This window comes from Antedon mediterranea, chromosome 5, assembly GCF_964355755.1.
Source record: "Antedon mediterranea chromosome 5, ecAntMedi1.1, whole genome shotgun sequence".
NCBI lineage: Eukaryota > Metazoa > Echinodermata > Crinoidea > Comatulida > Antedonidae > Antedon > Antedon mediterranea.
Genome location: NC_092674.1, coordinates 27599408 through 27614910, shown reverse-complemented (window position 1 = coordinate 27614910; position 15503 = coordinate 27599408). Strand labels below are relative to the sequence as shown.

At 33.1% G+C, this 15503-nt stretch overlaps 2 protein-coding genes across 3 annotated transcripts in view; one reads left to right on the top strand and one right to left on the bottom strand.

The window, feature by feature from the left end:
- Positions 1-10281, top strand: part of LOC140050195 (guanylate cyclase soluble subunit alpha-2-like) — a 32020-nt gene extending 21739 nt beyond the window's left edge. The window contains exons 7-10 of one of the 2 annotated variants that reach the window (XM_072095280.1): positions 1767-1910; positions 5631-5785; positions 6851-7030; positions 10262-10281. In XM_072095280.1, coding sequence (XP_071951381.1) covers positions 1767-1910; positions 5631-5785; positions 6851-7010 — 459 coding nt within the window. In that variant the 3' untranslated portion in view covers positions 7011-7030; positions 10262-10281. Of the gene's footprint in view, positions 1-1766; positions 1911-5630; positions 5786-6850; positions 9052-10261 lie in introns of those variants that run through there. The other variant, XM_072095279.1, reaches the window with a different exon arrangement.
- LOC140050200 (L-aminoadipate-semialdehyde dehydrogenase-phosphopantetheinyl transferase-like) overlaps positions 3772-15503 on the bottom strand; it is an 83672-nt gene continuing 71940 nt past the window's right edge. The window contains exon 7 of the mRNA XM_072095290.1: positions 3772-3888. The gene's annotated coding sequence lies outside the window, so the exon portion shown is untranslated. The remainder of the gene's footprint in view (positions 3889-15503) is intronic.

Genomic DNA, 15503 nt, shown 5'->3' with positions numbered 1-15503 from the left:
ACAACTAACCTTGTTCTATTTTCACCCATAAAAACGACGCTAGATTAATCGACGTTAAAAGGATTTTTATACCGATAGATTAAACATTTTAAATTCATACCCTTATATGGTAATTATTGTTTGTTTATGTTGAAGTTATTGTGTTGCAAAAAAAACACCTAATCTTCACTTAGATCTTTATGTATAATTTTGTATTGCCCTTTCATTTGTGTTTGTACCATTTTAGTACGATATCAAATTTTTGTTTTTCAACGATAAATTAAAAATGTTTGCATGACGAATAAATAGTTACGTGTGTACTTCCAAAAAGAAATAAAACATGGTTTAGAATGTCATTCAGTTATTCCTTTTTCGCGAATTTTATTTCAAAACGTTAGGCATTTGACCCTTTACTAATACTGTATACATTATTTTGTTGGCGAGGTACATAACTAACATCAATATATTTTAAAACAACTGTTTTTTATACTCAACTATGTACTTTACTTTATTTCGTTTTGGAGAAATTGTTTCAGTTTTCTTCGGTGATATTCGTCAGACATCGCCAATTTTACATGTTCATAAAAGTAAATTTTATATAAGCGTTTGAACACCGACGAAACAACCTCTAATGTTAGCCTACATAAGGAAATTTAAAATACTATGTATTATACAATATAATGACGTCACTCTTGTTACTGGAATGATTTACCTTGATTTACTAATATCACGTGATCGGCTTTTGATTTACAATTTTGTAAAGATTCTTCTGGAGTAGTTGGGGTAATTGACTAATTTAGACAAATATTTCGATAATTATTATTTGAAGAAGTCCATTAAAGAAACAATTTTGTATAAGAAACTATTGATTGATGACATGTTGTAGTAAAGTTACGAAATCAAACAGCTAACTAAGCCTATTACTGTTCGTGCTTGTCGTTGGAATTGATCTTGTACAGCTGGTTAAAGGCATTTAACAAATTAATTTTATGATTAAAGTAATTTTGCCTTTTTAAGTGTCATGCTACCGTGAAAGTAACAAGTAATGAGAGAGAATGACGTACATATTATGCAAATTGGAAACAATCCATGACCAATTAAATTCACTTTATGTAGGCTACTGACATTTATATTTGATTCATCTTGGTTATGAAAGTAATTGTATGTTTTAAATGTTTTTTTTTAAAGTTAAAGAGTAATCACATATTTATAGATAGATTTAATAAAGTAAGGTTCGCGTCCTTCTTGCGTTGACAATTATTTAAATTTGGATACAAAAAAATGGGATACTAGAAAAGTAAACTTAGGTGGTGGGCCAGTTACTGTACTTGATGGCATAATCTTAATGTTTTCTTACATTTTTGCTATTTGAAAAAAAGAAGAGAAATAGATGTACAGTATTACTATTTATAAAATGTTTATTTTATATTTGTTTAAAATTGTTTTTCTCACTAAACGAGACGAGATCAAATTAAAGATGCACTGTTTCTGTTTAGTTGTAAAACTAAAATAGGACATACAATTATAGGTAAATGATGAACTTTAAACACATGTAGTGCATTGTAAATAATATAAATACGGTACGTAAAATTAAGAAATTCGTAACAATTTAAACTCTTAAATATCGATCTCATTTCTTTTCAAAAAACTAAACTTTTTTCAACAATTTATTTTGTATTTAAGACAGAATCGTAATGCAAAACAGCTTTTTCTTTTATCTGATTATGTAATCCTGGATAAACATGTTTTAATAATAAAGATAATAGTAAATCTATATTATATTTCAGGTGGAGACTATTGGAGATGCGTATTGTGTTGCTGGGGGCTTGCATAAAGCATCGTCCACGCATGCTCAGAAAGTTGCCATTATGGCACTGAAGATGCTGTCAGCCTCAAAGCAGGTCAACGCGCATGACGGAAAACCGATTCGAGTAAGTTATTAACGCTTCTGAACCAATCTGTTAAAAGTTAAATGCTTCGCTCGACTTTGGTACTTAAAATAATTTGTTTTGCATATATTTTTCAAAACGATGAACAACGCAACATAGATTTAGAACAACGACCTACTTTTCTGTCGTTTCCGATTTTACGATTCTGAAGAAAACATAGATACAAAAATTAAATTAAAACAGAAGTAGATTGATGCTATTTGAGTAGGTCGACAAACTGAGAAATGGGAAAAAGTTTCAAAATTGTTAATGGTTTGTTATGCCTTTCTTTTTTTTTAAATATTCCTTTCCGAAAGGATATTTGTAAACTGTTTCTAGGCATTGACTTCAACATGAGGCTGAATTTAAATGAATTTTCCAAATTTTTCTTTTCTTTTATATTAAAAGAATAATGGTCGAATGCTTGTTTTTTGGAGAAGTATTAACTGAAAGTCATTTTGCTGTGACTTTAATAGAACACGATAGCATTAATGTTTTAGTCTCTCTTAATTGTTTGTGATCCTAATGATCTTAACACATAACCTATATAATTATGTATTGTCCTCTGTACTAACTAACTATACAAATGGATTAAATGTTTGATAGCAAGTAAAATAAATTCGTTTTTTAGTTGAAATATAGCCGGAGCACCACTCTCTTCACTTGTTGCAGATAACTTTTTTTTTAAAGAAACGTTAAGTTTCTCATTAGTAACTTGACAAATCAGAAGGGGCAATTCCATGATCTGTTACTACCGCCTTCCGATCCAGAAAGGTCAGAGTTCATTCTCTGGCAATCATGCCTCCGTCCTGAATTTGGCGACGACTGAGTTCTGTTAGCTCGTGAATTCATAGGGTTTACTTCGCTATCTTAATAAAGGCAACATGTTTAGGTGGTTTGAGTAAAATTACTTGCGTTGTATCGATATAATTGCGTTGCTGCTGCGTTCTAGTGGGAAACAAGCTTTACTGGATATATACCAAACAAATCAATCCTCCATCAGGAAAATTTGTTTGCAAACTATGGATTTGTTACCATCCCTTGACTCTCGAATGCACCGAATTGGCTGCGCACTCCAAATAGCTCTAATACACGGATTATAATGGCGACAGGAGACACTTGTTCTATTCCAACAATTTACAAAACACACACTCTTCTTCATGATTATTCAATTAGACAAAGTAGATGTTTACAATATTACGCGAGTAAAATTATGTCAATATTGTTGGATTAATCAGTTTACTTTTTTTATATATAATTTTAAAGTTCATCGCATCACGTTATTTGATTGTCTATTTGTTGCAGTTCACATGATATGTAGTTCGATAGTGTTACCATTAAAACTGATTAAAATCTTCATATTATGTTTGTGTAATCAAACTGTAATACATATTTTAATGATAGAAGAGGTGTTGATGTATTATCGATGAATACATTAATGTATACACAATAAAAAGGACTGGATAGATGAGAAAAAGGGATAATAATAATATGGATGAGTGTATAAATAAAGATTAAGGAAGATCTAATTGATGGATTTGATTACCGAATGGAAAGGCTGTGTCTATAATGAACGGATGAGTTAATGGTTCAATAGATAAAATAATGGATATAAAAATGGATGAATTTGGAGATAAAAGAACGAATAACGAAGAGCAGATTAGAAGAGATAAATACAAAAATACAAAACGTATAAGTCTACACGAGGATTTAATATTTTACAAAATGCAAACATTTATATAACTTTATGTACTTTGTTTTTTTATTTCATTATCTAAATTCTAAATGTTCAAGAATTAATGAATTCATACCTCAAAATGTTGTTGTTAACCCATCAATTCCCACCATTTGCCCTGTATACTGTCTTCATGTAATATGGAATTACTTGTTCCGTAACAGTGTCGCGTCACATGTGGCACATGTACCACCTATCTGATAGGACAGTGATTAATTTACTATTGGTAATTCTTGGCCACATTGCCTAAAGACATAAAATAAAAATAAATAAAAATTAAAATGTCATGTTAAGGTAATGTTATGTTTATGAGTGTGTCATGTCATATGTGATGCTTATATGACAAGGTATCACAGAGGTTGTCTATGGCCGGCACTGTACAAATTAGACAGAGACAGAGAAAGACAGTGCTGACACTCGGCCAGCCACCTGTTCAAGTGGACTAAATTTAAACACATTACAGGGGGAAAGCAAGCAATGTGAATGAATATATGAATAAGATAAAGAATGTATCGGAGGATGATTGACAGAAGAATGTATGAGTGAATACAATAGCTGACTGGAAAATCGATAACTGAATAAATTTAATCGTTTAAACCTATGATTGATGCGTTATTTATACCCTCTTCGTCATTACAATTCTAATGTAATTTTGTTTTCTTTCAAATGTCACAGACTGTTTTATTAGTATTCTTAATTGTATTTTACGGTTACAATTTCTTTACGATTATCGTTTGTTAATGCATTCATTTTAGCTCGTTTCATTCTACTTCCGTTTATAAATGAAGAAAATAAGTATACATAGATCATACGAGAATTAAACTTTGTGGGCGTTTCGATATGCACCTTCTTAGTGCCTCACGTACATCGTGAACGCGTTTATGTCAAGTAAGAACGCATTTGCGTTTGTGAAACTAACATTGTTGCAACGTATGTAGGTGAATCAACGCATGTAAAAAAAAAACGAAAACCGCAAGTCATATAAAGCCTTGTCTACACTATCAAACTTTATGTGACAAAAAAATATGTGTTTTCACTATATGGACACGATGATGTCATATCATTAACATATTTGAACATATCACTACCATATTTGGGCACGTCACGCTTTTTTTTTGTCAAACTAGTTTGATAGTGTAGACAGAGCTTAACGCGTTTAGTAATGCGTCATTTTAATCAACTATGCTTTACGTGATAAAAAATTTGAAAATCTGCGAAAAGGTGTCGTTTTTCATTTTCAAATTGAAATGCTAGAAATATCTTCTGATATTACCAATCCACAGAGGTATATCACTTGTAAATATATACCACCTGCCCAGCATAATATTTCATAGAAATAGATTATAGGATATCGTTATGTATACAAAATCACCTCTTTTTCACTGCATACTATAAACTATTCCCGGGCACCGAAACAAAATGCAAAACTAGTTTGACTTTAATGAATATAAATTAATTGCAATTATGAGGTAGTTTCATGGTGTAACAGTTCAACTAGACTGTTTTATATGCATATTTTGTCTTCAAATATTACCTTTCTTAATAATTAACATGCTTCTCCCCCCTTTTTTTGGAACGCACTACAGTACCGTACCTTTTCATTCATTTTGTATTTAAGACAGGTTTTCCTTTTACCTTATTGTGTCTGGATAAATATTTAAATAATAATACTTTATTTGGAAGCTACACGTTTGAAACAGTGTCACGCTTCTAGAGATTTGATTTAGCAAGAGGGCTATTTACAAGCAAACTACTTAAACTAAATTATGTACAAAATGTAAAAGTAACAAAACTAATACCGTAACATGAATATTATGTTTACGCCATTTGTCAACGATAAAATCGAGACAATTTAAATCTGTAGGCCTAAAACTCATGATTATTTTCTGTTCTAAACGTTATGAGACTTTTTTTTAAAGACTGCATTATTTCATATTATTACCAACAAAATTGAATGATTTTACTAACATTTTGTATTGTCTTTCTAGATACGGATTGGACTCCACACAGGTTCAGTGGTTGCTGGTGTCGTGGGTCGCAAAATGCCGCGTTATTGTTTATTCGGTAACAACGTGACCCTAGCCAACAAATTTGAATCACACAGTGTAGCAGATAAGATCAACGTTAGCCCAACTACTCATGAGTAAGTTATACTCAATAATCATACTATAATAATCCAGATTCTGTGCCCTAATGGCCATCAAACCACGGAAAAGATCTGTATAGAGCGAACACATGTGTGATGAGGCAGGTTGCGTTGCTATATTATAATAATTACAACTATTTACATTATTAATCTCCACCTTGCCGTTACTGTTACTATAATGATACTATAATGCTCCATATTGTGTGCCTTAAAGGCCTTCAAACCACGGAAAAGATGGAAATCTCTTTCGAAGCCCTAGAATACTGTTTTGAAGCCCTAGAATAGAGAACACGTTTTCTGTGTGATGAGGCAGGTTGCCTGTTGGCTATTACATTATAATTATTTTATGACATTTTTTAGACAAGTCTTTCTTGCTGTTACTGTTGTTTCGTATTTTGAAGAAAAAACATTATTTCAATTGCATGCAATAGCGTGTTGGCACAGTAGGCGTAACTATTAAAGAACTATCCACACAAAAACCATATACCAAAACAGTATATGACGTCACAAATAACAACCAAATCTATAAAAAATAAATCTGTGAAAATAAATCCTAGTAAATACATGATAAGTAAAGTTGGAATCAAAGTATTTCGTATTTTCTGTTAAATGTTCTTTATGTCTACAAAACGTATTGTTATCTGCGATCAATCGCTTTAAGAGCCTTCGTAATCGGTTTGTCCTTAATTCTCATAATTTCTTTTTTCACGTTTTAAAAATAAATGCAAAGAATAGAATGCATTATAGAAACAATTTAAATTTCGGCAAACGTTTGAAGATTCTACTATAAGTAATTTAGTTGTTTGCCAAACAGGTGTGTTGTAAATCGGAATTACGCGTACAAAGCTTTTGAGGTATGGGCCTAGGCGCAGATGAGTTATTCCTTGTCGTCTGCTTTCTGATGCAGTATTGTGGACGCGCGGGTTCAAAAGCTGTGTACTATTTTTATCAATATATTAACGCGCGTGCAGCAGCTGTGTACCGTTTTTATCAGTACTTTAACGCTCGTGCAAAGTTGCGTGTCGTGTAGGCCTATTATAAACAATCATTTTCATATTTCAGACTTCTTGTGAACACCAAAGGATTTATATTCACGGAGAGGCCCATTGATACCTTGCCAGAGGGATCTCTTACTATCCATCCAGGAACGTGTTACTTTCTAGAAGGATACAACTCATCGTCTGCCGGTGAACACAATGACGTCAATGCCATATCTAGATAACACCGATCCAAAGTTTTAAAGTATGCACAAGATACAATATTGATATAATGAGCTGAACATGGCGGGATAAATGACATTATGACAATATACGTACACTACACTTAATGTTACATGGTTTCAGATAACGAATAACACAGTGTTATTACGTGTGTACACGCAAGCGTATAAGTGCTTTGGGTTTGTTTGAAAATGATCTGAATCGAATGTTAATATGGGCGTGGTAACAGGTAGTGATAGACTAACATTCAATCGTGATTTGCAAATGTCAATTGAATAAAACAATATTGTCATATAAATATATATAAAAAATGATATTAACTATAAGGTGGATATTCTGTTAGGGTTTAGATATTATTAATTAGATTTCAAACAACTGTATGTCTGTTTTTTAAGGGTTCTGTTTAGTCACACACTAGAAAATAGTCTTTATCAAAACTACAAAATGACTCGTTAAATGTTACTAATATGTTTTCAAGTTTGCAATACATATTAAATGTTATAATATTTCTCGGTCACCGATTTCATTATATTATTTCTTCAAAACTATGTTGGGTTTGAAATTGTATACAACACAATTTACTTTAATGTATGTTTTCTGCTGTGGTGTTTGTTGATAATGTAAAATAAATATCGTAGAGATTTGTAATTGTTTTTGTAATAATGTAGATATATCTATGACATCTTCAGTAAAAAAAAATTAAGATGGTGTTAATACAATACTTATAAAATTAGGTAATTTTAAGATGTGTAATTAATACGATTACCATTTTATGAACATTTCGATTAAAAAACACCGTTAAATTCACTTCCCAACTCGTTCAGACGCGAATCCTGTACTTTCCACATCTTTTGGCAATAGACTCAAATGCGCATGCGCACCGTCCTCAAACACGTCACAGTACTTGTGACATACATTTTGGGATTTAAGTTGGGGATAAAAAAGTTTCTAACAAGATGCAATTATCGAACGCAATGAATTGTGGGAATATGAGTTTATGGTGTAGAAATAGGATTGAATCTTGTATACCTTGTGAAGCTCAAACTTGTATAGTTTTCGGTTGTGATTATAAGCTGAATTACATAGACTTACTCAGGCCGTGAAAACGCTCGTGGATGTACGTACATGAGAACCTCGATACCCACAGGGTTCTTGTTTTATTTTTAATTTCATTAATAGTAACAGTGTACGAAAAAGCTTGCATATTTTTTTTTTAAAGTTAATTTTAATTTCTTTTAAACTAGGATAGAGACATGGATGGTATTATTTAACATCTATAGTAGTTTTACTTTTAGTCAATACATTTTTAAGATATCAACTGATGTTATCGTTATATTAAAAAAAATATTGTAAGAATTAAGAAAATGCCTGAAAATGAGTAGAAATCACATGTATATGATGTTAGTGGTGAATAGACTTACTTATACAGAGATTTAAAATGTATTTTGAATTATCATTCTTGATGTTATATTCTTGTATCTATATTTTTTCACATTTTATTTTGCATGTTTCTACTTAATATTATTTATAAGTTTAAATAAATAATTCAATAGTAACAACGGCACCTCGTTAGAATAAACAATATGGCGTAATGACAGCCTAGCGTGTGTTGGTCATAGAGCTAGGCTGGCGTATATCGATCGTAAGATGGCTTGCAACGCTGAAGACGTGAAATGCAACAGAAATCACCGCGTATGCCTATTATCTATAATGCCTAATTGATATTATAATTATTATAAATTGGGGGTTGTAGCGAAAGCGATACAAATTATTCACAACACCGATTAGTTTGTAGACATGCGCAGACGATCGTAACGTTTCTGTTGATTTCTTCTCTGGCGTCGTTTGCGCAATCGAATTATCCCTATTGGTATTACTTTAAAGGATTCGACGGAGGCGCGCAAACACCCAACGGGTTGACTGCCTCTAATATTTATCTATTTGCTATATTTTTCAAGTTGCCGTGCAATGAATTATGTAAGTGAACACGAGTAAGAGGTTGTAGGTATTATAATAAATGCAAAATTAAAACAATATAAAAAAGTTTCTGTAAAGTTTATATAAATATACATCTTTTGTCATCTTTCTATACATTATTCAATTGAGAATACTTTATAAGTTCTGAAGAAAAATATTATTTCCAAATGAATTTCCCAACCACATCTTTATGGTTGATTTACTTTGTCATTTTGAGCTTTTTGTTTACTTTATTTGTATCTCAATTGAGATCCAGCCACTGATACCCATGGAGATCCAGCCACTAAGTGGAGTTGTGGCTTGGTGGTTATGATGCTTGGCTACCACTCCAAAGGTCCTGGGTTGAAGTCCCGTCACATGTCAGGATTTTTTCTAAGGACAAAATTACCACTCCACTCCCAAAGACTTGTAATAAGACTTTGTTTATGTAGAGCATCTTGTATATATTTTTTCTCTTGTGAACCTGAGGGTCCCTAATGATTAGCAATTACTGGATAGATCACCCTCATTAAATATGTTATAAAAAAAATATTTGCCTTTGGATTTATATATTATTCAAAAACTACCACGGCCAATGTGGTTATACGTAATAATTTTGCTGGAGTGGCGTGTCACAGTAAACAACGTTCTGTCGTTATACGACAAATGTTTTGTAACGAAGTACGGGACAAAGAAATCGATATGCCAAGGAATCAAATACAAATTAAATCTTCAAGAATTCACTTTATAGCTTACTGTTGACGAGAATTTGGACAAAGTAGTCAGTATAGTTGTTAAATTTATCGAAAAATTTATTCACTCTGCGCAAAAATAACAAATTATCTTTATATTCGTAATTATTTCATAACTGTCAAAAATGGACAATTTACCTATTCGACTTCGATTAAGATCTGCCTATACCATCGCTACATTTATCTTAAATGACGCTGAAATCTAAAAAAAAAATCTCAATAAATCATCAACATTTTAGGCTAAAAATGTAAAATGACACACACACACTTTACCATAAATTTAGCTTACGTTTCGGAACAGTTGTAAATAATATTACGGAATGACGCATGTTTAACATTTATTTTTCTATAGCCAAGTGATGCAGTGTAAAATGATCTTAAGCATGACTATATAAAGTAATGTATAACGAAAGCTAGTGGTACGGAATGTTGTGTGTGAAAGCAAGTTTATTTTGATAAGAAATGTTGTTTTTAATAAGTCTGCGCATGTACTGTAAGCAAGTCTTATTTTACTTTAATTCAATTCAATTCAACTTATATTTCAGACAAACGTCCACATGATACAAAATACAAGAAAAACAAGATTGGATTCAAAGGGAATGGGGAATCAGGGTGTGAAAATAATTTACATTTTGAAATACATTGTCAAGCTTTGTCATTGGTTCAGCCAATATTAAGTAGGCGCAATACGTTGGACTCAAAATATTGGAAATTAGACAAACGGGATTTCGACCGTCTGGGATGTTGGCTGCTGAGGAAGACTTGAATGTGACATGGTATCAAATTACATTAGAAAGTGAAATACTTATACAAACGAAAAATCCTATACAAAACTGTCTTTCTAAAAGGTCTCGAAAGTATATGGTTATTTCTGTTTCAGTTACAGCAACTGCAGGTATATAAAAATAGAAAACATGATATATCATTTAGAGGGAAAGGAATAGTGTATGCAGTATTTCCTTACATTGTTCCCTATTCCGTATACATTGATTTTATAAACATTTGTAATGTAGGCTTACAATATTCTATTCTTAACTGTTTGCAGAAATCCGTCCTAATTTACTTTACAATCTCTCTCAATGCGGTAATCTCACAAATGACAATATTACGACAATATTTGCCCAGTACCATGAGAATATTCGGGTTTAAACAGCATCGTGATACCTATATCATGTAAGATAGCTTGGATTATGATATATGATAAAATGGAGGAATTATAATTTCTCCTTGATGATATTAAGCGATACATGTGAAGCACATGCTGTATCATCGAATATTCCTATGATACTGGAGAAATCCAGATACAATACCGAGAATCGGGTGAATTGAAGGGGAAGCCTTGTGTGTCCAATGACCAATGTTCAAATCATCTAAGTACTACTAATACTCTTAGTACTCTAGGCCTATGTCAACCTTTTATGTTATTATGATGCTAGGCGATACATTTGAAGCACATGTAATGCTGTATCATCGAATATTCCTATGATACTGGATAAATCTAGATACAGTCCGAGAATAGGGTGAATTAAAGGGGAAGACTTTGTACTTTGTACTCACACAATCCCAATTTTCAAATCATCTTTTTTTTTCTCTCTTTTGTGAGGTTCACTCACCTTTATTTCATTTCAAAACATAAATAAACAATTGTATTATGTTTGTATATAATCTTTTTAAATATATACTATTTTCATTCATAGACATAAAGTTTCCCCTTACATCTTAAAAAAACTCTGCAAGATATCATTTATACATTTACATTACATATTAACTGAAAACAATATCATACATTTTCAAATCATCTTAATACATAGTACTATTAGTACTAGGCCTAAACTAGTCAACATTATACAGTAACCCACTGGGACTTGTTTAGACCGTTTTTTACCGTTCATTTCAATCAACTATTATTAAAAATTCCAATTATAATGTAATTAGTATGCCAACCTGCGACAAAGTCACTTAATCGTTTTAAATGATTATGAGTGCTCGGTACATAGAGTATGTTGTTATATATCAAGGAACCAGTAATTGAATTACATAAGGTAAATTGCACGACAGCAAGGCTTGATTAGTATAAGCAAACACACCTGGGTCCTATGCTGTCACATATAACAAGGCAAGGCTATAATGTGGTCTATGATCCTACGCAACGCCGCGTGGTGTCAGCTAGGGTGATGCCACGGATAAGCGTGAGGAATGTTACATAATTTGATAACATAGTCTCATTAATAACGGTTATATTTTCGGCAAACCTTAGCGTCGGAACAATATCTCTACGGTTGTGTTCCCATGATGACGTAAGCACATCACAAGCAACGACGCGATTGATCATTTGACCTGACGCCTGTGATCGGTCAACTTACGTTGGTTCCCCACTAGAACGCAAGGACGTAAACGCATTAAAAGCGAGCTGACCAATAACAAGTAACAGTTCGGATGATCCATTTGTGATGGTTAAATTGCTTACGTTGCGCTATGTCCTAGTGGGAACCAAGCTTTACGCTGCGTCTACGTAGTTGCATTGCGTCGAAGTGGAAACCATGCATATAATATTTACTTTGTGATCACTACAGAGACGCGTATTTTTCACGATATACACGACGTCTTATGTATGAGCTTAGTGCATTTACAAAACAAGAAAGACTGGGACCGACTTTGATCTCAAATTGCCAATATACATGTGTGTTGTTCAATTATGGTCTCAGTGGTCCATGCCTTCCTAAATCAACAAGTTTAATTTATAAACTACGCAACATGGCATATATTCAACAAATACATTTCGTGTAGGCCTAGCTTATACTGTGCACATGAAGAATGTTTAGATTGTTTCATGGAGTATGATTCGCGTTTTTATCGACTAAATATTCTTTATACATAATTGATATTGAATTTATACACACAACCAGCATGAAATATTCAGTAGAAAACATTATTGCCAGATTTTTCATTCCTTTGAAACGTATTTAAGCTCTGTCTACACTATCAAACTAGTTTGACGACAACAAAAGTGTGATGCGCCCAAATATGGTAGTGATATTCCCAACTACGGTAGTGATATTCCCAAATATGGTAGTGATATGACATCATCATGTCCAAATATATGAACATCAAATTTGTTTGTCACATCGGGACAAGGGATCAAAGATTTGTAAATTAATTATACTCGAGTTGATCATACTTATCTACTCAACACTTTATTGTTTTCCTAGCTTAATATCGATATGCTTAAGCGTATATCAAACTTACTGAATAAGGACCAATCAATTACGGTAACTTCTATAAACATTTCTATTTTTGTTAGTGCTATTGAGACTATTTTATTTCCAATGACCTTTTGGTGAGAGACAACATAATTTTGTTAATGCACCAATACACAAAGGTCATCTATAATGTATGGTATATTTGCTTAAACATCTTATGATCATCATTCATGTTTGTAATTTTTTTAGCTGGACGAGTTCTCCACATTCAAATTCAAAATAACATTTGTTTACTTCCGTTTAAAGGTTGAAACAATAATGGAATAAATGACATATACAAATAACAATGAATCAGAGGGGAAAAAGGTCTGCCTAGGACACAAAACGAAGGGTCAGTGACAAGAGGGGCACGGGGCAGATCAACAGAAAACAACCAGGACATTAAACACTACGGATTCCAATCGAGGAGCCAACAAATTGGAAGGGGATGGGAAATGCAAAGTGAATTAATAATTAAAAGCAAAAGTGTTTTTTACTATGCAATCATGATATGTTCAATTAGTATCGATATTTACAAAGGGTGCATTGATGATACATCTATGAACATTAAAAACGTCATCGCGTTTAATAGTTTGCACGCGCGCGCGTGTAAGACGTTGCCTATTCCACGCAGGAAGAAAACAGAATATTCAGTATCCTGAAAATTACAATGAAAAGAAAACGAACATCACAATATAATATTCTCCCATTTAATGAAGCGACTAAACAACATATACTGCATGTGCAACTTTAGCATCATTTTCAGTATTCCACACATCCGACTCTGCAGCTGTCATTAGATAGAGTCTAACTGACTATCGACAGTCAGTTAAAAACCTGTAATGTGTATTACAATACTCACAACTCTTTATTTTTTAAACCGTAAACGCAATTGCTTCCTCTCAATTTAGTTAAGGTATCAATTTAATTTTTTAGATTTCAATTTCCTGCATATATAAAATTGATTAATATTAATATTCGTGATTTTCCTTTATCATTACTAAACCGGATATTATTGTAGTGTTTATCATAGACAATATACGCTATTTTCTATTGTGATTATTACAATAGTTTGGTGTATGTTTTGAGATATTCAATCTATGTTGTAACTTGTATAATGTCTTTGTTGAATGGACTTTAATATGTTACGTGTTCATCTTTGATCAACACAATATAAACGCTTTATAAAAATATCAATATTTTATCTGTTATGCCTACAATGTTCGTTTGCGTGCTAACTCAACTGTAACACAACCGATCATGAGTACTTTAGTAGGGTCAGTGGCGTAACGGCTATGAGCGCTTACTAGCTAAACCCAGGGGGAGCTTACATGGCTCCCTGAGCAAGGCCGGAGGGGAAAAACAGGCATTAAAAAATGTCAAAAAATGCTAAAAACACCTGAGGCCTCCAGCGTTGGAGAGCCACTTGTGGTCTATAGCATGATGCATCTGCGTTCGTTACGCCGCTGAGTCGGGTACGGAAGATAGAGGAAAACCTCTTCTGTAAAGCGTGGTTCCCACTAGCGACGCAATACAAGGACGTAACGCAACGCAAGTGAATTGACCAATCACAAGCGATGGCTTATTCGCTTGTGATTGCTAACTATATAACTTCGCTTGTCATTGGTTAAAACGCTTGCGTTGCGTTTACGTCCTTGCGTTAAGTTCTAGTGGAAACCAAGCTTAAACGATACTAGAGCATCATGTTTACAGGCCGAAGAAAAGCCCTTCGATTTCACTTCCTCATGAAACTAATTAGTTGTCGTGATTCACTTAATTATCTTTCTCATAATTAGGTCTTCTTAAATGTCAAGTATATAAGTACAGTATAAATCAAGTGTTTACACTGCATTGTGACACAAAGGGCATTGTCTGATTTTGTAGTGACGATACGTAATATCTATTCTAATTACCCTTAAATTATGTTTTCATGCGTTTCACGTGGGATTAATAGGACATTATACAAGATTATTGCGTGCCTCCTATAATTCGTTTCTCCTTAAGCCCGAAAACGCGAATATTATTTAAAAGCTCTACCAAATGTTGTCAATTTTTAATGTTGAATTCAATTATGTGAAACAACACAGCTGGCGTTTTGCGAAGACATTATTATATTAGCAAGCCTGTTATCCCCCACCAACATAAAATGCACATTTGTCAACATCTTGCAGCAGGCCACTGCCAACATATTGCAGGCCCACTCTGTCAATATATTGCAGGCCCTGTCAACATGTAGGCCAACTGTCGACATATTGTAGGCCCACTGTCAACTAGGCTTTCAGATTTAAGATAATCGTTACGTCAAGTTCAAAGGACCAATTATATATAACACCTGATGACAGACAATATTATCAGCTGAGAGGCGCTGAAGAAATTGTTATATTTTGAGTGAGGGTTTTGATTAAAGGGCTACATCACCGTTTATTATATTAGTTGGTTCCCACTTTTGACGTAATGCAATGACGTAATCACGTCATCCGAACCGTCGCTTGTAAACTCTCACTTGCGTTGTGCCTTACTACGCGACGTTGCGTTAACTTTGGAACCA